The following is a 25,761-nucleotide window of genomic DNA, read 5'->3' on the forward strand; positions in this document are numbered from 1 at the left end:
AAGGCATAACCCAGTCTCAACTCACATGGGTAACAGGCTAATTTTCCTTATGGGAGATCTTTCTGTAACCCAGTGACAGTTCCTCTCCTTTCCCTAAGGTACCTCTGACTGGTTGCTGTAGCAGTCAATGACACCAGCCTGGACGACTCATGACTGAGATGTGAGCTGCTATCTTGTTTTTCCTGGCAAACAGGTAAGATGCATCACTGTACTCAAGTGTTCCTTTGTCTGAGTGTTCAGATGAAGCATGCTCTTAATGATGTCTTCTGGTATGCCATTAAAGTAGGCCATATTTGACTTTAATTCAATGAAGACAGTTTTGAGGGAGGACTAGAAAAGAGGGATTGAAAATCAAGAGGTATGACTTAATCCTAGTTGTAATTAGTGAATCAGGCCCTCAAAACCAAGACAAAACAAGTCAAAAAGGGTAACAGCTATTTGAGTACAGGAACTACTATCTAACACAAGAATCTGGGGAGAATTTTTAAAAACACCCATAAACTGACCATACACTGTGTCGTAAGACATTTCATGATCAGGTGAAGCAGTTGAAATGTCTATGAACAAAATAAATTGGGAAGAAACATTAAATAAAACAAAAGTATGAAAATACTTAAAAGTTTAGTAAAAAGTGATTCCTCCAAAATGGATTTGCTGTCAGTAAATAATGAAACTAAGAACTTCCTTACCATTCAGGGCTACGAAGGAATCTGAAAGACAAATAACAGGGGAAAAATCATTATTTCTCTCTCATTTTTTCTTTTTAATAGTTTGCTGCTAGCAACCTTTTATGCTTCAGCTGATATTTATATGTATGTGATTAGTACCCTAAGGACCCAGGCAAAACTAATATTCAGATATAAACAAAACCAATGTCCGGCTTTGAAAGTGTTCATGACCAGCCCTGTGCAAGGGATAGCAAGTGGGAAGGCTAGTGCCCTCCCTGCCATGGGTTTCTTTGCAAGATCAAGTCCAAATCTAATGCAAGACACTACAAGTGATTCAGCCGGCAATGTGAATCAGTGAGGACAAAACTCACATGACCCAAGACCACATGAAGTAATAAGATCAGCTGGGTTAGCAGGGAGCGAAATCTACCCCTGTGCAGCGTCAAGGTTCAATGCATCATTCAGGGCTAAAGAGGGACTTAAGCAGGGTATGGGCTTTGTTGCTCTCTGCACAGGAGCAGATATCTGTCCATGAGCACAGTGTGCTGCTTCTGAATAATTTCCTACCCTTCTTCTATATTTAACTGGTATCAGGTACACTCCACTCCTTTCTAACCTATTTGCCCAAGGAGAGTAGAACTGGCTGAAAAGGGCAAAGTTGCACCAGCTGGGAACTGACCTGATTTGGTGCTAACCCATTTTACAGGAGCACAGGAGGGACTATGTGTACACCTCCTTCAACATACTTAGAGACAGCCTACGTAACCCTATCTTAGAGCAGAGGCAGAGAGAGGTGTAGCTGAGATGGGGGACACGCAGAGGCTAAATCCTTGTACTCGTTCAAGCACAGTGATCACAGTAATAAATGGCTCTTGAACAAGGATGCACAAGGCATGAGAAGGTCCTGGCTTTCTCCAGAGCAGCTGGCCTGCACTGTATCCCACTGCACATTCTAGACCTCTGTTATTTTGCTCTGTATTCCTAAACTAGTGACTCTCTCACTGTACATTACTTCCGCAGCTTCAGTAATTTTATTGCATCTACAAGCATCAGTGCAGATTACACTGAAAAGAATGTGATTCTTGATTTCATAAGGTTTATAAATAATATTTGGGGTTCAGAATTAAACCAACCTTAGCAAGAACATTTCGAACGAGAGCTGTCCTGATCAGATGTTGGTACTCCTCAAGCCTCAGGAAACAGCATGCAAGCAGTGCAAGCTGTGCACATTTAAGCATCTCAGTGCAAAACATAAATGTTTAAAGACTGTGTTTAAGCTTCCAACTCACAATGTCAGTACCTAAGGTTTACCATTAAAATTTCTCAGGCAAGGTCAGTAGTGCCTGACCCTTAATACCATTATGTTGTCCACCCTGTGTGTAAAATCCACTAAGATTCACAAACTAAATAGTTCCCACTTCTTGATCCAGATTGAAAGCTGAAGGTATATTTCACTGTCTCCCTGTCCTGCATGGGAATGTAGTTCAAGTCACGGTCTACACCAAGAAACCAAGCCATTTCTACATAAACGACCCAACCACCATGGCTAATAAAGACAATGAACACACAATTCATTATGCCTTTGCTATAATGAATATCCTCTAGAACTGAGGTTTTCTCAATACACAACTGCTTTGAAATCCAGTATTTGTAAAAATCACACCAACCAGGCTATCTTCTTTAAATACATTTAAACAACCATTGCTCTTCTGAACCTGCATCATTAGGCTCATTTGCTGTTCCTGTTGTGGCTTACATTGTACAAAAGAATGCCTGACAGGTAATGGTGATTTGAGGCATTCAAAGGGATGCTGTGACACATGGTAAATAGAGGGTAAAAGCTTTGCTTACTTTGGCAGTCACCCAGGCCATCTGTATTGCCATGTTCTATGTCCTGTTCAAATGCCAGTCTAAATAACAGAAAGAAACAAAACAGTATGAATAACAACAGTCACACAGGCACTACCAGAAAGAAATTATCACACGTGCAACTGAATAAAGCCCCGCCGTGAAACTGGCCATTTCTTTGGAACTTCCATTCAAAGGCTGAAAAATTGCAACACAGACATTCAAGTTATTCATCACTGCTTAATGATTTCTCGGCTTCTGATGATGCTTTGTCTTTTTATTATTACTTTTTAAAAATCCACTGCATGCCTCATTGTCGAGAGAGGAAAACAGATTTATATTTTTTAATATATGAATGAATCTATATATCTATATATAGATATGAATATATCTATAATATAATATATATATGAATATGTCTATAATATGTAATATTATCAGGAGCAATTATGATCCTACCTTAACTCATCCATATAGCAGACAAGGTGCACTGACACTGACATGAGAAGGAAGCTAACCCATTGAGTAGGCACTGTGTTGGGGGAAGACAACCTGCATTTCAGCAATCATTTAGGTACTGCGCTGGATGAGGCTGCAAGATGTAAGGTCCAGTCCACAGAAAGCATTCCACTGAACTCAAGTGGCTCTACTGAAAAACACTCACAGGCTATTCTAGCTGACATGCCCAGTTTACACTCCTAACCTCTGCCTGGGATTTTGGATAACTAGTGAAACTGTTTTTCCAACTTCCTGTATGGTCAAAGGTGAATGACAAGAGCCTTGGAAAGCCTTCAACAAAAGCCCTTGTCTATATTAGCTAGGATACTGCCCTTGAGGCATAATTACCCTTGCAAGCACCTCATTCCCAACTCCATGTTCTTAAAACTCCTGCTCAACTGTCACCTACTCCAGGAGGGCACCTAACATCTCTGCCTCCTGTTGACTAGTTTAGAAGTTCATCAGACATCTTCACAGCTGATCTGGATCTCCTTCCTACATGCTATGCATTGGACAGAAAGTGACCTGCCTTGCTTGCCTCTGGACTGCACCACTGCAAGCTGCACTGCTTCTGTCTTGATGGATCTATTGATAAACACAGGAGCTGCTTTTAACAGTAAGGTACAGAAGTCCCCTACAACTTGCCACGGAAGTGCAAGAAGACTCAAGCACTTTGGCAATGCTGAGAAAACCTGATACGGACACAGGTGCATTTTAACATTATTCTACCAAATGTCCAGTCAGGAACAGTCCACACTGGACTGTCTGTATATGTAAAGCATATACAGACAGATATAGCTATAGCATCCCCAGTGGCCAAAACAATTTGAATTCAAATAGCTAATTAAGAACTTGACACAAGCACAGAGATGATAACTCATCCATTATATACTGAAGACCTGTACAGAAGCAAGGTTAAGTGGGGTCAGCTGTGGGGCTGTTGAGGTTGTGTGATGTTTGTGCTACACTTCCACCACTGCCTTGAGGAAGTATAGCTGTACCTCAGAGTGGGCAAGCATGAGGTGTGTCAGATGTTGCCAAGAAATGAGAGCTCTGAAGTGGGTCTGCTCCCTGCAAGGAGGCTTTAGTAACCACATTTAAACAAACCTTCACAGACTTTCATTATTATAAAATAATTAAATTCTACTGTTAAGCAAGGGGAGATCCAGCACTTCTCTGAATCAGAGCTCTTACTGTGCTCTGTGATTCCTCTTAGTAATGCACACTAAATTAGAAGGACTGGTTTTGTTTGCAGTGGACAAATTGCTTCAGTAATTTAATTTGGATTCTATTGCCTCTTTAATCAGCTGTGATGGCTCCAGTGTGGGCTGGTCCAGACACAGCCATCCAGTTCCCTCCTTTCAATAACACACGGACCTTAGTACAGCTCTTTCATTTTCTTCTTCCTCCTCTTTCATCAGTTACCAATCAGCTGACAGTTCACGTCAGAAAAATTTGTGAGACATTTCAGAGGTGAATGCAAATAAGGTAGAAACAAACACTTCCCACATTTTTCCTTCCCTCAGAGCCTCATGTTTCAAATAGCTCTGCCCAAGACTGCCCGGCGCCACCACCAGAGCTTCACGACCTGTCCAGCCAGAGCTCTTACTCACTTGGAGCCAAGGACCAGCTGTGTGCACACCCCACTCTCCTTCACCCATCCGCAGTAGGGGTCTCTGGAGGCTATGCAGGCCCTTGAGAAAGAAGAATACAAGGTGGCATTCGTAAGTGCTCCCACCTTCCCCATGCCTGGTGTGCAAGCTTCTGACAGAAAACACGTACTTTTTGCATTTGCCATGACGCTCACAACGTCCCAGGGGAACCTTGATGACACAGGTGGAGAAGGCGACATACAGGGCGCTGCTCGGCTTGTCAAGCTGCATGCCCACAATCCGTTTGTCCTCTACACTGTCGTAGCTGCACCTGATTCGAAAAAAAGTGAGATAAGGTTACACATGAGTTCTGCTGGGAAACCAGATGGAAAGTTAATGATGCCTCAAGCTGAAAAAACACCCCGAAAACAACTCCTACAAAAAAACCCTGAGAAAGGTAGAATTGAACAAACCAAGGAAAAAGAACACACAATAGCCACTAAAACACTGACAGACATATAAGTGAGTATTAAAAATGCATGGGACAGGGGAATAAGGAGTGGATAGAGACGGCACACCAGACAAGCTTTCTGAGAGCCCTTCGTTTTTTGTGTTTATTCTTCTCCACCACTCAAAGTAGCTGAAATTTCTGCATGATTATGGCCCACTTCAAAGCCCCCTTAGGCATATTTGAGGAAGGCTGAAATGTGGGAAATTTCCCTTGGAAAGTGGCTTGCTGTTTGTTGAGTTATTTGGAGAGGAATCAGGTTTTTTACAGGATCAGAAAATTAAAGTTCCTTTGCATAACTTCACTTTTAATTATCCATCAACTACTGCAGAGGATGGGCTATTTTCTACACATACTGAATAAAAAATATCTTATTGCAATGTAGAGACTGATAAGCAGACATCCCCTCACCAAACAATTTAAAATTACTCAAAAAACTTGGCTTCTCTAACCACTTCCCGTTTTGTGGGACAACCTACTCTCTGGGAAACCGGGAGTTCAAAGTCACCCATACATGAGTACAAAGAATCAGATATACACACTTTTCAGGATTGTAAACGTTCATCTCCTCCAGGAAAAGGCTGTCATTTAGGAAACCACTGTTTCCTGTCCGTGCCAAGAACTTCAGGATGATTCCTTTCTCTGATCCCAAGAAAACCACGGTGTAGTTCTGATACGGCCCAGCAGCAGAGTCCACAGCAATCTTGGTCAGGCGGTATCTAGAAGAACAATACAGCATTTTGCATCACTTGGGATCAGATTGTTATTTTATTTTATCACTTTCTCCACTTCAGATAACTGTGTGGTAGCCTTCTAACAACTATCTAACATATTTAAGCACTTTTCCTAGCTGAATAACCTTATAAGTTAACAAAGACTATACCAGTTTGGCTCCCCAAATAGTAGGGAATTTTTGTGTGTTTGTTTGCATGTCCCTATGTCCAATAGATAGCAGAAGTGTTTGCAGAAAGCTAAAGGGGTGCTAAGAGTCTTTCCAATCAAAAGCAAAGTACTAGTCTGGTGACTTCCTCTGGCAGGGAAAGAAAATCATCAAGTGAAATTTGTTTTTAATTGCAAGTTCTGTCACATTAAAAGCAGCGATAATGATCTACATACAACTTTTTTGGCAAGAAAAGCTGTGCCAGTGCAATAGTGAGACACTAAACACCATTTTACCTCACTAAAAATAATCACAAAACTGCCACTAAGCAAGTTCAGTGCAGAGGTGATATTGAATCTTGGAACTATGTAATTTATTGAAAAAGAGTACTGGTGATTTGGTACCAGTTACCTGGTACTGGCGATCAAAGGAAGGTGCTCTGCAGAGCTTGCTGCTCTCATCTTTGGTTGGAGGTACAGAACCTGACATAAAAACCTGACGGAATATACGTTACTAAAACTAAGTCAGGCCCTTCCAGAGCTAAACACTATCCAGCACAAAACTCTACCCTTGTATGGAGGAAGAAAGGGAAATATGGCAAAAGTTAGTTACATTATTCTGTTTACAACTGGAGGGTAGATAAGTAGTATAGTGACCACAGCACGGAGTGGGAATGTATTTTGATTGGAAGGGGATGGCGTATTTGACGCTTGCTGATTTATGAGTCTCTGTTCAAATCTCTTCATTAGTAATTTTCTCTTGCTGCCATAGAAAGAACACAAATTATGTGACTACTTCTGCCTGTACACTTCTGTAAACATTAAACCATACCAGTACATATCCTGACAGACATCTTCATATCCTGTGAACACATCCTGGCAGACATGTTTGTAACCTGTGTTCATATGCCTGGGCTGTCTGCTGATCCTTGCCCAAATACTGACCCATAAACCAAAAGGCTGGTCAACCTTCCCTGCACGGCATTTCCTCCAAGATCTGGTTTCAGCACAGCGTGGTTGGAAAGGACTGAGGTTTTTTCCTATCTTGAAAGCTGCTGAGGGAGTTCTGTGACATCTGCTCAGCACTGCTATCATTCCTAGCTGGATTCATGCCCAGCACACCAAGGATGTTTACTGAGTTTGAGAGTATTCTGAACCAGACTATTAGCACAACTTGACAGCTATGATGAGGACAAGAGTCCACCTGGAGGTACACACCTGACCATTGTTCTCAGGAACCAGGGTCGATTGACAATAGAAGGTACAGCCTCATCCATCAGTGGATGTGTTTTGATGAAGTTCAGAGTATCATCCGGGAACTCGTTAGAGGTTACATATTTTTCTAATGATGTAGAGCCAGCACAGCAACCAGGCCTAAATAAAACAAGAGGGTAAAGCCAGAACACTTATTTGATGCCTAGTGGAAATTTCCTTTTATAATGAAGCCCTCAGTGAAATCTGATGTGCATTACAAGCGTCTAAATGGATGATTGAGAAGACTAGTGGACTTGTTCAGCCCCTCAGGGGAAGCTTAAAATCCTGCTCTATCCTCCACTCAAAAAGGCTTAACATGTCACTTAAAAGCACAGACATTTCTTCAGCAGGAGTGCGACACACACAGTTTGTAGTTCATCCACTCACATGGAACCTAATTACTATATGTGTGCATTGGGCTTGATGCAGCCTACTGGCACAAGTGCTTTCTGATCTATAATTTGCCTAGTTGACTGCTCTTTACTGGAACAAAAGCAGTCCCCAACATACAAAAGGAACTTGATTTTTTTTTTAGCATGTGTGAAAGAATGCTTGCTTTCATTCCTGTCTGGTAGAAAGCATACTAGTGGAGAAGACAACCCAGGAAGCATCCATGTAAACATTAGTTTTACCCCTTTTCAATCTGGAAGACAGAGGACTGAGGACTTTCACTGAAAAGTTATCTAATCATTCTTCTACAACTTAAAATGCAAATCTGCTCACCCTATTCCTAAAATCTACCCTGCTCCTCAGAGGTAACTTAACCTTCCTGCCTGGACAGGTCACCTCCTACACAGGAAGTAGCAAAATGCTTTGCTTGTTATTAATATTTTGTGGGTTATTTTCTCCAACAAAAGGTCCATTTGATCCCATTTCCTAGAGCATTATGATTCTTCAAGTTTTTGAGCCACTGTGAGATGGGAAGATGAAAGATGGACCACCCACTCATAAACATTATGCAGTGTCCAATTTTAATCTGCTCTGACGTGGGTAGAGCCACTGACATGAGTGAAGTAATGCTAACTGGAACAAAATATAGTGCTGGTCCTATTATATCTGTTGTTCAGATTTAGATAAACATTAAAATCTCAGGTAACTAAATGTTATGTAAGAAGGTAGCAAAGGACTGGAGGGGACTAGCTGGGTCAATGAGTCTGCTCCCACACACACAATGAACACTACAAGCAGAGACTGTGTGCTCTGACTCTTCGTATCCAAAATATATTGGTTGTCTTGTAACTGCATATAGAATTAGCAATAGAGGGACAGAAGGAGAAACCAAGGGCATCACTGGTCTTCTAGGACCTTGTAAGGGCACTGATTCAGGAGGTGACATTCCCAGGGAACTCTAAGGAGCAGCGTATGCCCTTTGGCACTGTGGTGCCTAGGGTACAACTAATCTGGAGGCCTATTTCCTCCTAAATCCTAATCACATGATTGGATTAATCCTGTTTTAATCTCAAAAATGGTTTAATCAAGTAAACATAAAATCAAGTTAACACTGCTGTGCACCTTGGCCAAAAGGGAAGCAAGGACGCTGAAAGGCTCTGGTATGTTTCTGAGAAATATTAGGATCAATAGGAGTAGTAACGTTTCTGCACCATACTGAGATATCCAAACATAAATGACCTTATTTCAAAGGCGTCTTGTGCCTCTCATGCATTTCGACATGAGTTAGAAGTAATGATTATTTCTATTAAGCAGATACACGAAACAGGGTTCACCGATTCACTTCACGTTATCTCCTGCTGGCTTAGAAGAAGCAGTATTACCCCATCTTCATCATAACTGTTAGCCTGCTATTGGCTCATCCCATGAACTTATAATGCAACTTTCTCTTCTTCCTTCCCTCTGAAAGAGAAGATGTCTCTTCTCCTTTTCCCCTTCCCTGCCAATACTCTCTGAGTTCCAAACAAATGACCTCGGAGCCCTCGTGCAGCCTTGTACTACCAAGGCAGCCCATCATGTCAACAAGTTGTTGAAACACTGAAGAAAGGAGAAGAAAATCCAGCAACAGTGCTAACGGGTGCCTTACTAAGGCTCAGACTGAAAACAGACACAGAATTTACCAGATTTTCCAGTCACCTCCAGGCTCTTCTCTTGAATGACAACTTCAGAATAAAGACAGCACAGGAATACTATACTCGGCAACTCTAAAACATGATTGGCCAAATGTGGATTTAGGCAGAAGCTCAGTTGCCACCACAGAGCTTCAAATCTGTTTTTCTTTTGAAGTTATGTGAGATAGCAGAAGCAATGTAAAATTTACATTAAGGTGGTAGAGCTTGACTGAGATAAATTAATTTGCTTTATCTACATTCGTATTATATTCTCAGAGCAAAATGACGCTGGTGTAAATGAGTTAACAAATGGCTGTCAGCAGCAGCTTGCATGAAATGGGTGCTTGTAGGAAATACGAAGAGAGTGTAATAGAGAAGCCACATGCAAAGAGGAGGGAAGAAGAAGCAAGGAAAATAACTCATAGGAGGAATGAGGTAAACTGAATCTCCATTTTGATGGAATGCTGTTTTTTTCCTCCCCATGATGCATCCTCAGTGGCACATAAATTGCATGTTAACCACACAACAGCAAACCGCAGAACTGGTGCAGGCTTTGTAATGATATAATGATATATAAATAAATATCTATTACTGAACCAATTTGCAGCAGGTGTGTAACACCACTCTTAAGTGATAGATTATTCTGACCAAGTGGATCTGATGCTGGCCTGATTTATGTTACACAAATCTTAAGTGGACAAATTTTCAGTTGCATACGTTAGATCCAAATGCAACTCAACTTCTCTTTAACAACATGTATCTTCAATTGTATCTGCAACTTACAAGGCTGTTCAAATTATCAAAAACCTCTGTTCTGTGGTGCAGGAACAGAACAATATCACTATCCATGAAACATACCTGGGCTTGGGCACTCGTTCATCAGGAACTGGTGTCCATGTGGAGTCTGGAGACTTTTGTTCTTTGAATCTCCCAGTAAATACATTGGCGATGTCAAGCATATCATAGGCACAGACTGCAGAGCCAGGGATGCTGCAAAGTGACATTTCCCAGAAATTGTTACTCATTCTGCAGTTATGCATAAAATCTTGAGTGAAAAACATGCTGTATAGAAGTCTTCCTGTCACAGGCTACTCAATCCTGAACTCTGTAACCTCTCGGTATTGACAGGAAAAGCCAGCCCCATGGAAAAGCCTGAAACATACCAATCAGCAGACAGCTCCTGCCAGCACAATTTGTTCAAAGTCTCTACAGAAAGAAGTAATTGCAATAATCTTGAAGAAGGGAAAGAATCTGGGAAACTCCTGGTACCACTGGCGATGCATGAGGAGTAATAGCCAGTCTCATTCAGAGCCCATTATTTGGAAATTTCAGTTCTTGTAAGTCACAACATCTCTTGGTATTAATTCTCACAGTCCCTGTCATTCCACAAAAATACACTGCAGACAGTTCAGAAGTTGGTGTTGATCAAACTGGGAGCATACTACAACGTTCCACTGACCTGATATTTATATGTTATTACTCCATCCTCCCACAGCCTGATCTCCAAGTTTTCCCAACGGAAAGGAGTTAACTATGCTTTGCTTAACTCAGTGAGGTGTAAAGAGCTTATAGAAGCAAATTCATTTTTGTTTTTAGATCATAAAGTTGTAAATTTCAACTTTTTGATTATTTGCATGCAACTGCACGATAGCATTGTCTAAATATAATTATATTCTTACCTACATGTTTTCTGATAGGCTTAGGGGTTTCCCATTGTCACTCACTTGGAAGCATGAATTATTCATTTATCCACCTTTCATTTTTTTACACACGAACTACTGTATTCGTGTCTGACTTTCATTGCTTGATTTTATCAGGTAAATAGCATGAACCCAGCTGGCTGAGGCTTTCAATCCTGCTTTTAGCTAGTAGGTTATTATACACCAAAGAAAAAATGTAGGAACTATAATACTGTTACAGAGAATAAACTAAACTCATAAAGGTATATAAATTGATAGAAAAATAACTGAATATTAAAAGGTTTCAAAATGCTTATTACTGAAGGAAACAAGTAGGGAGACAGTCTTACTTTGAGCTCCACAGAATGTGTTTTTATATGGAAGGAAACTTCAAAGCTCTATATTAACATGATACTACACAGCAAGAGTTTTAAATGGAGGTAGCCACACACACATATGTTGATGTAACAGTTGATCAAGGGTATATTTGGCCACACCCAGGACCCAGGACCTCATCCTAAAAGACACCTCAAGACCCACTCCAGCTAGATTTTGCACTTTGCTAAATTAAGCCCCGAAGAAAAAACAACCCTAAAATCTTGAGGTATGCTATACAGAACTATAAGTGATGAGAACTGTTCTCAACATATAACTACAAAGTTATAGAGGGAGTGCTGCAGTGAGAAGACTGCAACAGCTTTTACTCTTGAGGATGACAGTTTGCAGGTCCACCATGTGATAAAGCCATAAGGATGGAGTATGGTCAGTCACAGTCAAGCCACCTCACAACCACTGCACTACAATCATCACCAGCTCCTACTATGGGTGACCTCAGGTTAGACTGGGGAATCTCTTCCAGCTCACTCTAGGTAGAAGCTTTGTTCCAGAGATCAAAGATATTTGTTGCAGCTTTTCCTCAGTGGAGGAGGAATGGGAGAGATGCGTCTATGTCAGAGGTAGGTCTGCTAATGAGCTGTCTCCAAGCCTATAAGCCTTTCTGTCATCTTCAACGTCTGGCAAAAACTGAGGCCTATAATATAGTACCTTGATTTTAACACCAAGTATTTAGATTTTAAAATGTAGGGTTTAAGAAATTCGTGACACACCACAGGAGATACTAGCAGAGCAGGAGGACAATCTTAATTTTGAGGTAATCTCAAAATACAACCTATTTTCTGATGCTGAATCTCTGTTTGTTCACTTGTTTTTATTAAGCCAATTAGTGTAAAAAGAGATCATCTTAATTTAAGCTTGTATTTCCTACTGTTGACATAATTATTCCATTGCAGTTCCTATTGTTTTGATGTCAAAACCAGTGATTATACTTTCCAGTCCCGGGTTTACTGTCATTTGAAGTCAGTTCTGTGCATGACCTCACTGAGGTCAGGCTTTGACAAGAGGTGATGAGTGTACAGCAAAATCAGATGAATTTCAGCAATCAAGTTCCCCTTTCAGCTCAAACATTACTCTGTGAAACAGCAATATATTTTTAATTAGAATGTTACTATTTTTTTAACTTCTCAGTGAGACCTCAATAATTAGATACAGTTACTCTTCTAATAACTTCTGGAGAAACAGAAGTTATAATGTAAATTCTGTGCAGATGAACCCATGCTTTTGGAAAAACACATGGACAATGAAATACAGGTGTTCTGGGGACCCTCCTCCCCAGCCAGCAAAACATCTGGCTCTCCCAGGAGAAAATGCAAGAGTCAGTAGGGATGCACGAAATAACAGGAAGGAGTACTAATGTGGTTCTTGGGGGTTTAGATGTAAACAGGACAGACCCAGTCCTTTCACCGTGAGAAAAAAAGTAGTATCTCCTCTTTGGAATAACATTCTGCAAGTTACATGCTGCAAAACTTCTTGGTGGCTGGTCTGAATTATGCCCATGTAAAGAAAAGTATGTCCAAGGAATGTGTCCAGATAGTAAATGGCTGAAAGCTGCTCTAAATTATCAGATATAAAACGCAGTAAGCAATATCAGGGTATCTTAAAATGAAACACAAACTAAACACATTGTACATAATAATTACACTGTGTAAGCAATCACTTCTTGTACCTTCATATAGTAAAAAGAAACTGCAGTGAAAAGCAAAACGTAAAGGAAACAGAAGGTAAAAGGTTACTGAACCTATTACCTATTATATGGAGTGGAGAAGGTTGCTAAAACAACATCCCGGCCATTGAAATGGATAACATCTGTAACTGCCTGCAGTATGTTAAAGTAGAAGTGTGAATCGCCAGGAACTGAGCAGTTCAAACGAGCCTTGAGAAAGGAAGTCCACTGTTTTTCCAGCACTCTCTGAGATCCTCCCATGTCATTTTTGCAAACCTGAGCCACCCTTGGGAAAACTACCTGGAAGGAGTAGAGCAAAAATAATGGAGAAAATGAAATGTTTGTTTGAACTAAAAGACTTTGCTGAAATTCTGCTTTTAAAACATTTGGAATAACACAGCAAGGTGCTTAATTTAATCCCATGTTTCCATAATCTGTGACAAATAAGAAACAGAAAAATTCAGCTTTGGAACAGTGTGCTATAAAAGATAAGACTGTGGCATTTACTATACAGCCATAAATCCTTCAGGAGATCTGTTCTCAACCCATATAAAACTCATTTCCATACAGACTGCTTAGCTCTCTATTTCCCCAAACAAAAGCACATTTTATATTCACAATCCCTGCAACCCACGCTGCCTGCTCTGACTCCTGTGTTTTCAGCACTTAAAAACTATGCAAATCTTGCTGTGCATTTATTCCTGCCCTCCACCTTTGTGACCTTGGTCAGCTTTTCTGACTGCTTAGTCAGAAAGCTATTGTGAAATTAGCAAAAATGCAGAAAGTATTTAATTATTCTTTGCAGAACTGCAGAGCATGAAATTCCTGCCCCTGTTTACTCAGCACTGCAATTAAGATTTCTTAAAGAAAAATATCTCCCTGCTTTGGAATCCATTTTTAACAATTACCTACTGTGCTGAACTAACTATATTTGCCTTGTGCTTTTTATGGTTTGAAAAAAGAGATTGCAGCATACACCTCCACCATAAGAAACCAAAAGGAAACACTGTTTCCTTTCAAGACAGTGCAATGTTTCACTTCAGCCAACCTTTTGGCTTAAGCAATAGGAATCTTCTCAAAATGATGACCTTGTCATCATGATTTATGGTTCTTATTTCAAGGTCACTCCTAACAGCATTGGCCCGAGAACAGCATATGTTTTCCTCCTTCTGAATCTGACAAAGTCATTCAAGGCAATGTTTTTGCCCTTACCTTTCCCATGCTGTTGTACTCCACTGCTATTTCCCGGAAGAAGAAGTAAATGTAACTGCCATAGTCCACTGCCTGGACAAAGTACGGTTCTAGAAAAAAAAACAGAACATCCTATTCAGGCACCACGTACAGCACATAGTATGCGAAGAGAAGCCAAATACATTCACACTAAACATCCAAAGGTGAAATGCCTGCATTAGACAAACTTGCTCAGTTTTCAGAACTAGCAACACCACCACTGCAGAAGAATCACTGTCTGGGGACAGGGCAGCTGGGGACAAGTCTGTGCAGCATCAGTGCAAGGTAGTTAAGTGTTTGCCACTAATACATCTACCCTGCGTGGAGTACGATGAAAGGTAAAGAGTCAATATACAACAGTATGACCGAGGGGTCCAAGCAGTGCTCTTTATGACATGCAGGCTATGTGTGGAGGGAATAACAAACCATGTAACTGTTTCTGCCCACACATGTCTGTAGCAGCAAGCAAAGTGGGACAGCTAAAGTCGACACCTGGCAAAACATTTCCGTATGCAGAAAAAGACTTCAAACTATGGCTTTGCTCACTGTTAAAATCACTCCAAATGCTAACTATTCATAACGCCTACATGAAGCTAAACAGCACCGTTCTTAACAATGAGGGTATTTAGAGCACAGAAATTGCCTAATTCAATGGCAGCTGTACAGTCCCTAAGAATCATAAAAGAAAGGCTTTGTGTAATACTCCCATAATTTTATTTTCATTGATGAATCTTAATGTTACAGGACAGACCCTCTATACTTCATGAAGCCTTGACTATTACCTAACAGTCCTGGGGCAGGAATATTTTCAAACACAGACCAAGCACACCAAGCCCTGCAAGTTCCAACCTTTACATTCAACAGCTGTGAACTGATGGGTTTCGGCTTGGAAAGCTCGCTGGAATATATATTCTGATCTACTGTGATCAGTTTCTGTCAGGTCCCATAACTTGGGGTCAGAAGAGGGAAAGACATAAACAGATCAGTCTAAGAGATGTAATTTAGTTCCTTCTCTCTGCCAGAACACGTTGGTGAAATGAAATGACAGAGAGGTCTGTCAGGAATCCAAGACTCTCATCAGAGATGCTTTTTTCGTTTTGCTTGTTTATCTACCTTTCAACCACTTGGAGTCATGTTTAACTGTCCGCAGAGTTGGGCTGTCTCCAAGGCTCCGGTATATAACTGCATCTATTGCAAGGAAGTCGGTCACTGTGGCAGAATACAGCTTTCCCTCTGGAGAGGAAGGAAAGAAGAAACAAGAGGGGAGGAGCATTAGAAATAATATAATTGCTTTCTCTCATCAGTCACATGAGACGGGGCAAACGAAGTCATCACAATCTCCTTAGGAACACTGAAGGAGAAAAATACCGCTAGCTAAATGAGACCGAGCACTGAAAAAACAAGTCACCAGTTTTAAAAATGGTCATTTCAGAGGGTTGCCATGGGAAAAGAAACCATATAGAGTAATTCTTCTCCAGTTTAGGTAATTCATACTGAACTACCCTATCCAGTTTCCCTGCACATGCCTCTGGCTCAATGCTCATAAATTCTGCCTACGTATGTGAGCAAAATAAATAGGGGGAAGCCACACAGAATGGTTCTTTTTAACTGTGAGGGCAAACCATACAGGTCTTAAGGACTGTCAGCTAATTGACACTTATGCAAATTTCTCCCTTTGAGAGCACTTTTCCTCTGCCAAAGATCACTAGCAAAAAATTAAATAGTGTGCAGGGAGCCCAGGCAAAACAGGGATGGAAAGAGATGGAGGAGGATTGCCTATCTATGTTTCTTTTCTGTAATGTGTTTTAGGCATTTCCTGCATGAATTATGGATTCCTCTCTCTTAAAGAACTGAAGGACAAGTGATAAGCAAGGGTCTACAAAATGGCACACAAGGACAACCAAAAAATGCAAAACTATCAGCAAGTAAAAGCATGAGCTCCAACAACATTTTTAAAAGATGACTGTTGTGTAATCTGTTTCATAATGGTTTACGTCTCCTTTGACAGAGATTATGTTGGGTGTTGGGCCTTGAAGGCACCAGCACTGAGGACATACACAGGACAAGGCAGAGAGGCTTCTATTGGTGAAATTCTCCTCATTGCACTTACAGACAACATTTAATTTCAGTTCAAGATTTAAAAATCAGACCATTTTTTATTAGCAGGACTGTACTCTTTGTTCTGAGCCCCACTATTCCCATCATTATTTGGCTATTTGAAAATGAACTTTTCTTCTTAGCAAAACCAGAAAAAAATAATTACAAAAAAGCAGCAGATACTAAAAACAATTTTAAAATAGAATAAAAAGCTGAATTGTTTAGATATGGATGTCTGAACTCATTTTAATACAATCACACATTCATTTTCTTTCCTGCCAAGTTCCTGAAGACCATGTGACCAATAACAATTCGCACATATCAGCTGTAATAGCTACAGGCTGCAAGAAGAGCGATATTCATGTAAGTGCACCCAACAGACTCAGATGAGCTGGATTACTGCCCTAAACTGCTCTGAAACTGCTTTTCACTGCACTCTGAAAAGTTATCGTGGGTATCAATATGTATGGCATATCAAACAGTGATTTTCTAAAGCTAGCAGATTTACAGGGTATAATCTACAAGAATTTATTTGAACAGTATCAAATTTATTCGGAATCATCATGAAAGGGTATGATCATTTCTATAAATATACTTTTTATTGTCAAATAATGCGAGGAATTCTTCAGTGACAGAATGGAAGTCATCTTACCAAACCTCAGCTGCATGCAAGGTAAATGTTTACATTAAGTTGGTAATAAACACTTTCTTGGCCAGTATAGTGTGAAAGGCCCTTCTGAAAGGTCATTCAGACTGCCCTAAGGATAGACAATCTGAGACACAGGATAAATCTCTCTCTGAAGGTGTCTCTCTCTTTCCATGGTTTATGAATTTCTACTTTACGTTCTTTTGACTGTAATTAAGAAATTGCATACTACCACCATCATCACTATTATCTTTGAAATAAAAGGACCCATTTATTTACACTATAAGGAGTAAAAAAAAAAAAAATTGCAACCTGCCATAAAATCTCTCCTTTGTGAGACAGATGATGCTACCTCAAATACAGTAGTGCTTAATACAGCCCTTCAGCCTCAGCCTCAGTTGAGAGTGGCTGAACTACTTGCACGGTCTCAAATCTTCAGAGGAATAGCTAAAGTATTTTCACATGAGCACCCAGGCTCTGCTTCCTAGCATCACACCTGCTGAAGAATGCTGACAGTATCATGGGTGACTTCTGTATTATCTTTACCACCTTTTACAGCCAAATCTGAGAAAAGATCATCAGGGTTCACACTAAGAGAGATTCAATAATGAAATAATTTAATCAGGAAGTCATGAAGAAAGGTACAAAAATGCACACAATTAACAGCCCAAATTAACCCCATTAGTAAGCACTCACTTTTTTAAACTACTGCAGTAGAAATCAGAATTAACTGTATTCTGCTACATGCAGCATAAATCATTATTAACCAACACACTCCTCTCCTTTGTCTGCAACAGCTGGTAACAGCATATTGAAATGTTTTCTGCTTTAAAATAAAACTACCATTCCCCTTCCTTCTAGATCTAGAAAAGGGCACATCACAGCACGTTGCCTAACTTCCTTTTACTATGAAGGTTAAGTTAAGCTTAAAGTTCTTAAAGAGCATATCCTGCCCGCTCCTGATTAAAGTTCACACAAGTTTTCACTTTCCTTGACTTTCACAGAAGCTGGATGCAGCCAGAAATGGTGCCTCACACTGGTCTGGCACCATATTATCATGAATCGAGGAAATACTGAAATATTGAACCAGGAAACTGAGGCTTCAGGCAATGTTTATGATAGTGAAGCTAATCCCAGAGAAAGGAAGGCTTCTGTTCTAGTGATTTCCTTAAACCCCCTATTTTTAGTCATTATTCACTCCCTTTGCCACCTTTTAGATTTTGGCATTCTGGGCTCAAAAGACACAGTGCTATGGCAAACCCAGGCTGCAGGACAGAAAGCAAAGTTTATCTCTGTCACTTTACCTGCGAACAACGCAACGTTGGCATGCTTTGCATCATAGGGGCACCTGGCCATTCCACTGAATTCATCTCCCAGGAACTCCAGGGTATCCATCTGAAAAATGAAAGGGAGCTCCTCAGATAGAGAAACAAAACTTCTAACCCAGAATGAGGTTTATGACAGTGTTTCTTCTTTTCTGGGCAGGGAGGAAGGTCTTTTCTCTAACTGTGCTCCTGACTATGAATTAAAAACCTGACAAAAATCACAGTGTTAAATAAAATCTATCTGAAGAAAGTGTGTCCAATAAGTCAGGCATTCTTTTGGAGCTAATCACTCTTACTCCAACACATTTTACAAAAGTCTTCAGTCTATATTTTATCTGTACACAAGCTTCCTGTTGAACTGTAGCAGGCTATGAGGTCTGTGGTTCTGGCAAGGATTCAAAATTTATCCTCAACCGTGATCCAACAGAAGCGCTCTTATACACAGAAAAGACTGCAAGCCACAGCAGTCAGAAGAAACAACACTAGGACAATTCTCTGTGTGTGCATTTTTCTCCCAAAAGTCCGGAGATCCTTCTGCTCTAGTCTCAACAGTGGTGCTCTCTTCCTTCATTTGCATACTCAGAAGGATGCTCTCCAAGTCTTACTGTATCAGTTGAGTCTGTGTCACAGAGAAGAAATCCTCTCACCATCAGGCAAGAATTAATCTGTACAGGAATTGTAAACTCTGAGGTTTAAGTATAACTCCTGGAAAATAAATTCACCCCAGGCACTGACAATGACACAAATATACAGATCAACTTTACGCTGAGTTCAAGAGAGTTTAGTGAGCTATGGGGGAAAGGTACAGCTCTTAATTCTTTAAGATTCTTATGCGATCCTATTTTGGGAATAAGAATCTTTCTAGCATACTCAAGTAACTTGAGCAGCTCATACTGTACAAATCATATAGAGTACAGAGCATGAAGAATAACCCACCCAGCACCATCAGCTACTCCAATCAACTTTTAGCTCGTAAGTCAACTCCAATCAACTTTTAGCACCCAAGTCCTCCAGCGGATGATTTGTCATCATTTGTTTTCTGTCATGCATACTTCCTGTCAAAATCCACTCTGAAGGGAATTAGTTGTGTTTACTCAAGGGCTGAAGAGAATTTCACGTGAGAGTGAGAGGAAATGAGTTACAGTTCTGAGCAACTTTCTCTGCACTGAGCCCCACACCCCAGGCTCATCCACACTTCCATTGGCAGGGCAGAGGCACAGCTCTGTTTTCTGTTTGGCACATCTTTAAGGCTCTCTTTGTATAATGCAGAAATACATGGAGGAAAAGCAGGGCAGGTGTTGGAGAGACCTGCTGACTCCCAAAGGTATCACTATCCAGCCCCCGCAGCTCAGCAACAGGTGAGGCAGTCTGCAGAGGCCATTCATCACAGGGGATGAAACAACTGCAGTAAGGGTAAGGAGGGACATTTATATCCCTCACACCAGGATGCCAAGGAAATCTGTATTTGTATTAAAAGACGGCTTTCTAGCAAGGGGACTGGTTGTGATTTGTCAGCTGCATTAATGGCATTGAGAGCTAAAAAATGACAAACTGTGCTGGAAGACTAAATACAGCACTGAGACTGAGAAGCTTCATTGCATGCTAGGCACAGGATGCAGGGAAAGGAAGAAGAGAAGAAACATCTTTTAACAGAGCAGCTACCTGTACCACACAGGTACCATGACACAGGCTTGTACTTTTATCAAATTTGATTCTTCCTCCACAGATTGAAATAAAAGACTACCCTGAACTTCTCTCCTGTGTTTCCTAGACTATAGCCATCACAGTGGCTAAACAAGGTAAGGTAGCATTGCAGAAAGAGCAAGGAATAGCAGCAGTCACAGCAAATACCACTAAGGAAGTCGTTTTCCTGGATGGTAATATCTTTACTCTGTTTTTCACAATAACTCTGAACATGATGAAATGAATGAGAATTGTGCCATGACTTTATCAGAAGAAGCATTAACAAAGCTGAATTTTCTTTTTCCTGAAGAAGGATGAGAAATGACCTGTGGGACAAAACAGTGCCTGGAAAAGCAGAGTCTGGTTATCAAGGGCCTAAGTAAATTCATTTCAAAGCAACTCCAGAGACATCAGCTGTTGGGGGTTATATCAGATTATACTGGTGCAAGCCTGAGAAAATGGGAAATATTTGAATAAATGGGCCCTGTTAAAATACAGATAACAGAGACACACTATGTCAGAGAAAGAATTGGGGTCAGGGAACGAATGTCGAGTATCCATGGACCAGCACAGTTTTCTATACTGCTCTAGATAATGTTTTGGCTTTGTAGATCCCTAGTTAGTGAGGAATACATCACCCTCCTGCTGTATTTTCCCTGTGGAGATCTGCTGTCAATCACTTTTACAGCACACAATGCCATAGGATCTCAACAGCTTCCATGGCTGCTGGGTCTCCAACACTAATCTACTCAGGTTTTGCTGTGTTAAGCCCCCAGGTGTCTTGAGATCTGGCTTTGGAATTGAGAGCACTACAATACCGATATTTAAAACATGCTACCCCAGAGGTATCAGCATCAATCTATGGCTTGAAGTGGGTGTCAGTGACAAGCTGAGGAACTTTCTGAGGAGTGACCGCATCTCCAAGCAGGAATCTGAAGGACTCTGCATCTATGGAGGGCAATGCAAAGTGGTGATAAACTCTTGATGTGCAGGAGTTGCAAAGAAGTAGGTAATCAATCCAGGCAATTCTCAGAAATCCAATCAACACTGAGCTCTGTAGCACTGAAACAAGTCAGAATAAATGCTACAGAGTTGAATGATGCACTGTTGAATGACAACCTCATGCTGTTGCCAGCACAGTCATAATAAATCCAACAGAAAGACAAGGCATAAATGAAATCCCACAAACAGATCACATACCTTGTAATTCCTGCAAGAAGGGTTGAATGCATTTGTTCCACAGATAAACAGTGTATCCTCATTTCTTTTTAGGAGAACCTTAATAAAATTATGACATTCATCCTGAAGAAAAATAATAAAAAGTGTTTCATCTACTGGATTTTGGGTGTCTGGTTTTATTTTTATGCCATGATATCTCATTGTCAGGTCTAAAATGAAATTGGCTGGTAGCCACTGTGATATTCTGGGCTTTATTTCAACTATGTTTAACCGACAATGAGCAATATGCAACTGTTTTATATTCTAGTGGTTTAAAAATGGGTACAAAGAACTGAAGATATGATATTCATATTATAGCTCAGATTTTGCTATTGTTCACATAGGTGAATTTTGTTTGAAAGGCATTGCTTTCCTCAAGAGTGAAAAACTTATCTTCTCATCTATGTGGCTGTAGGACAGTAGCATCACCAACGCAATGAATTGACATAAAGCAGCTGTAACTAGAAGGGGAAGGAGGTGTAAAGAATCAAAGAGTCTGCATTTAATTCTGATACCACTTGTGTTAGTCCTAAGTTACAGTAGGGTAAAATTGGTGTGAGAAACAGTCCTTCTACAACTGTACACATTCATGCTTTCTGATGCTTTACACAAACTTCTCAGTAAATTCCTGCTGGAGGATGGACAGTAGCACTTAGCTTTTGAGGCAATGGTAAGCAAAATCAGTACACTAAGCATTATGTCCAAAATCCTCAGTGCTTTAAGTGTTTCAGGATATTGCTGTGGCTCCCGTTGTAATGTTTTATCACATTAAAAGTAAACTATTTTTGCAAATTAAAGCCTTCAGTAAGTTGATGGAAAAAGCAATTACTGGCAAGAAGTGAATGGCATGATCCATTCCACATCACAGACAGCAGCCTGAGATAATAGTGAAGCAACTAAACTAAAGTGGCAGATGCAGAAGAAATGAAAATTGCCTACCTTATGTTTTCCCTTCATTCTGCATGTGTCTACATCAGCTTGTCTAGATTTCCATGTCAATTTCTGCAAGGATCAAGAAAGAAATCAATTAGAGCCCAGAGGTTGTTGCACTTGATTTCAGAAGTAGAAGTCCCTTAGGGCTAGCTGTTGAACATATATTTATTGAAAGCTTTCTGCACCCTTCCCCATGACTAATTCACCACAACAATGAAAGATCAGTGATGTGGAGCACTCACTTAATTTTGTGTTGCCATCTATTCATTAGACTAGAAACCTACCCCCCCCCCTTTTTTTTTTGTAAAGCCTAAACCAATAGAATTCAGCAATAGGCCAACTTTCAAAAATATGTGCACTTTTCTTAAAAGCACTACATTCTCTCTTAATTTGATATTGTTCTGCAAATTAGAACAAACATTTATGGACTATAAACCCTGAGATTCTAAATGAAATATGTATTTGGGAAGATGACATTTTAGATTAGCAAAGAAATCAGATTCAGGTAATTCTTATCACTTCAATTCAGCTAACAGGACCAGAGAGCCCTCCACCTATCAAGACACTGCTGACTTTATCTGCTAATACTCTTCCTCCAAAACATTTACAGATAAATCCCAGGCTGAATATTTTTGTGGTGAGTTTCAGGATTAGTCAAATGCGGTAGGCTGATTAACTATAATAAAACTTTATTTAAAAACATATGGCCTAAGATAGTAACACCTTAGACACTGTTGCCCACTATTGTCATGATAGTCCTGACAGTGTTTCCCACAAGTAAACTGAGGCACTGTGCATTCATGAAAGTCTTCAAGATGAATGAATGATTATTTCCATTACAAGTCTGTGCCCTTGCTTTTTGATGAGTAATTGGGCATAAGCTCGTCTTCAGCATTGTTCATAGTTATAATGAAACACTCTCCCCTCCTACAGTGGAATTCATCCAATGCCCAAATTCATGATCTTCTGCTGGACCAAGGCTCTGTTTGGCACGTATTACACAATATGAATGCAATACAAAGGAGCTGCAGGGAGATTATTTCTAGTATGTTTATGTTAATATACAATATAGTAATGCAGACAAAGCTCTTCTTAGTTTGAATGTAACTTCCCATGGAGATAATGTGAATACATCTGCAAAGTGAAGTTATAGTAAGATTTTATTTAGAGAGTACTTGCATGAGTGAATAAAATTTGTGTGCATGAAAATATGTAAATAGCACTTGCTTTTTTGATGAAAGTTTCAGTATACTTAATTGGGATAGTATAGCTGTTATAGAAAACTGCTGAATATAAATTAATAGATGTTTGACAGATGTTCCATCAGGGACCTCACTGTATTTTAGTATAGATTGCTTATCAGCCCAGCTAAATCACTTATCAGAAATTCACAGAGGACATGATTGCTATTCTAGCTTTCCCCAAATATGATTAGCAATACCATCTTACTTGCTTATTACAGTTTTTACAGCAGCGCTGGCAAGTTGTTTGAAACAATGTCATCTTCCTATTTATTTGAAGCTTGTTCTAGTGTCCTTGTTTTCTGGATGATGATGAAAGCTACTTACTTTGCTAAAATAAATTTCTTCTGTATGTGATGTGTCCATATCAACAGTATAAATATGGTCCCTGGAAACAAAAGCAAATTAATGCAAAGTCAAATGGAGTAGTCAGACAGTTCATTTTCTATGAAGAGAGCTATCTATCACAAGACAATCCATAATCCATTCAAAAAAAGATCACAGGTCTTACCAGGGAACATTACTGGCAGCATCGCCTACTTCTCCCAGAAAATCACTTTCATATATAAACAGTTTTCCTTCTCATTAAGGAAAAAAGAAAAATGCTACAAAACTTCAAAGCAAGATTCTTTCCCAAAAGCAATTATTTGAACAAATGAGATTTTGGAATGGAGATGAGCCTCATATAATTTCTGCTCTATAGGTCCTACAGCAGATGCCATAATCTAGCATGCAGATGTTTTTGTGTATCCTGAAATCAGTTGCAATAGCTCATAGCCAGTCTTTGCCAGATTCATGGGCTTGCAGTCACTGTGCCACATTTAGCCACTCAGGGTTAAAAAGAGGTTAATGCTTCTTTCTATTTTTTTTTTTTTAATTTAAATTACATGTCTAACCTCAGCTGTGATAATTTGATTGACAATATGGTAGGCAAAAGGCTGACAGCCACAAAACTATTCCCAGAAATCATTCTTCTCTTCACACACTGGTGGCCAAACTAAACTGTAAAATACTCTTCTGAAAAAAGTTCACATTTCTTTCTTGCATTTACTTTCCTGTTTTCCTGAGAACCTGTCCCTCTCTACAGTTAGCTGCCAATCTCACCTTGGAAAGAGGAAATAGACTCAGCTACTCAGGTAAAGAGATATTTTAAAACATTCTCCTCTGTGCAAGCTGAGAACAAGGACACCTCTGTATGGAACCTAGAATTTGAAGAAACCCACCAACTGACAATGCTGTTAGTAACTGCCACATCAAATTGGGACCGAGCATCTCATTTTTCCTTGAAATAACATTGGCTTTTTTCAAAATGCAGGAAGCTGTGCAGCTGGAGCATGATCCACAGCATTGGAGGGGTCCGCTGAAAGTAGGATACAGACTGTTTCCATTTTAGAAATCCCTGCTCTCAAGGTTAGCTTCTTTTATTGGGTTTTGGGGAAACAGTGCTAGTCTCTTAAATAAAGCAAACACAAAATACTGCTATAAGAGGAATAAGCAACACTTCTTTCACGTGGAGAAAAGAGGCAGCATTGTTGCACGGAACTGGCTTTTAAAAATCTACTGTCTGCTATGGCGCTTGAGGCTGTTTGCATTGTAAGATGCCAAAATGAGGAGTTGTGGGTTTTCTTCTCCAGACTCTGTAAAACCAGAACTGTCACTTACTTCCAAGATTGGCTTAATGCTTCAGCTTATTATTTGCCTGACTTTACTGGTAGAGCAGTGGTCAGGGTTGGTGCTAGACTAAAATTACCTATTAACATGATATCAGCTTCATAGATTACTGCACAGTTCCCTTTTTATGTATATCACTCTTTGTTGCTGTCACTCCTACTATATAAAAGTGGGAGCAAAATCCCTTGAATTGCAAATTAGGTGCGGCTGGAGCTCTAAAAACCTTCTTCCAGCACAGCTCTTGATTTTAATCATCAGTCTTGCTTTCCAGTAGTTATGATTTTTTCTTTCTAAACAAGACAATTAAAAAATACAGTGGTGGTACTCAGAGTAAATCTTGAGTTATTTAGTTCCACTCTCAATAAAACAGCTTTCAGAGCATTTACTTTTTGGTGTTCAAGAAACAATTCAAAGAAAACTCATATGCTAAGTTACAGGATCATTTGAAAAAAGGGTTAGTATCAGGCAAATTACATATAATTTTCTCGTGGTGTAGGTGAAATGTAGTTGCTGTTAATGTCAGCAGAGAGGAAAAGAGATGTCAAATTTAGGGGAGGGCTCTCTAACCACAGACAATGCAGGATTGTCCTTGCCCTCCTTTTCCCACTGCTGCCTAACTCCTACTATCTACTAGCTGTGGTATGTGTACAACTTGCTGCTAATTAAGTTATT

At 40.0% G+C, this 25,761-nt stretch overlaps 1 protein-coding gene across 5 annotated transcripts in view; it reads right to left on the minus strand.

Moving 5' to 3' along the window:
• SEMA6A (semaphorin 6A) overlaps positions 1 to 25,761 on the minus strand; it is a 115,430-nt gene that overhangs the window by 32,668 nt on the left and 57,001 nt on the right. For 2 of the 5 annotated variants that reach the window (XM_074855839.1, XM_074855838.1), the window contains exons 4-17: positions 23,746 to 23,806; positions 22,184 to 22,246; positions 21,227 to 21,328; positions 18,323 to 18,413; positions 15,389 to 15,508; positions 14,258 to 14,346; positions 13,128 to 13,345; positions 10,166 to 10,297; positions 7,212 to 7,367; positions 5,657 to 5,833; positions 4,797 to 4,937; positions 4,628 to 4,708; positions 2,520 to 2,578; positions 690 to 710 (exon numbers count right to left, since the gene is read on the minus strand). In XM_074855839.1, coding sequence (XP_074711940.1) covers positions 690 to 710; positions 2,520 to 2,578; positions 4,628 to 4,708; positions 4,797 to 4,937; positions 5,657 to 5,833; positions 7,212 to 7,367; positions 10,166 to 10,297; positions 13,128 to 13,345; positions 14,258 to 14,346; positions 15,389 to 15,508; positions 18,323 to 18,413; positions 21,227 to 21,328; positions 22,184 to 22,246; positions 23,746 to 23,806 — 1,511 coding nt within the window. Of the gene's footprint in view, positions 1 to 506; positions 558 to 689; positions 711 to 2,519; positions 2,579 to 4,627; positions 4,709 to 4,796; positions 4,938 to 5,656; positions 5,834 to 7,211; positions 7,368 to 10,165; positions 10,298 to 13,127; positions 13,346 to 14,257; positions 14,347 to 15,388; positions 15,509 to 18,322; positions 18,414 to 21,226; positions 21,329 to 22,183; positions 22,247 to 23,626; positions 23,719 to 23,745; positions 23,807 to 25,761 lie in introns of those variants that run through there. The other 3 variants (XM_074855836.1, XM_074855840.1, XM_074855841.1) reach the window with 3 other exon arrangements.

This window comes from Strix uralensis, chromosome Z, assembly GCF_047716275.1.
Source record: "Strix uralensis isolate ZFMK-TIS-50842 chromosome Z, bStrUra1, whole genome shotgun sequence".
In the NCBI taxonomy this organism is placed as follows: Eukaryota; Metazoa; Chordata; class Aves; order Strigiformes; family Strigidae; genus Strix; species Strix uralensis.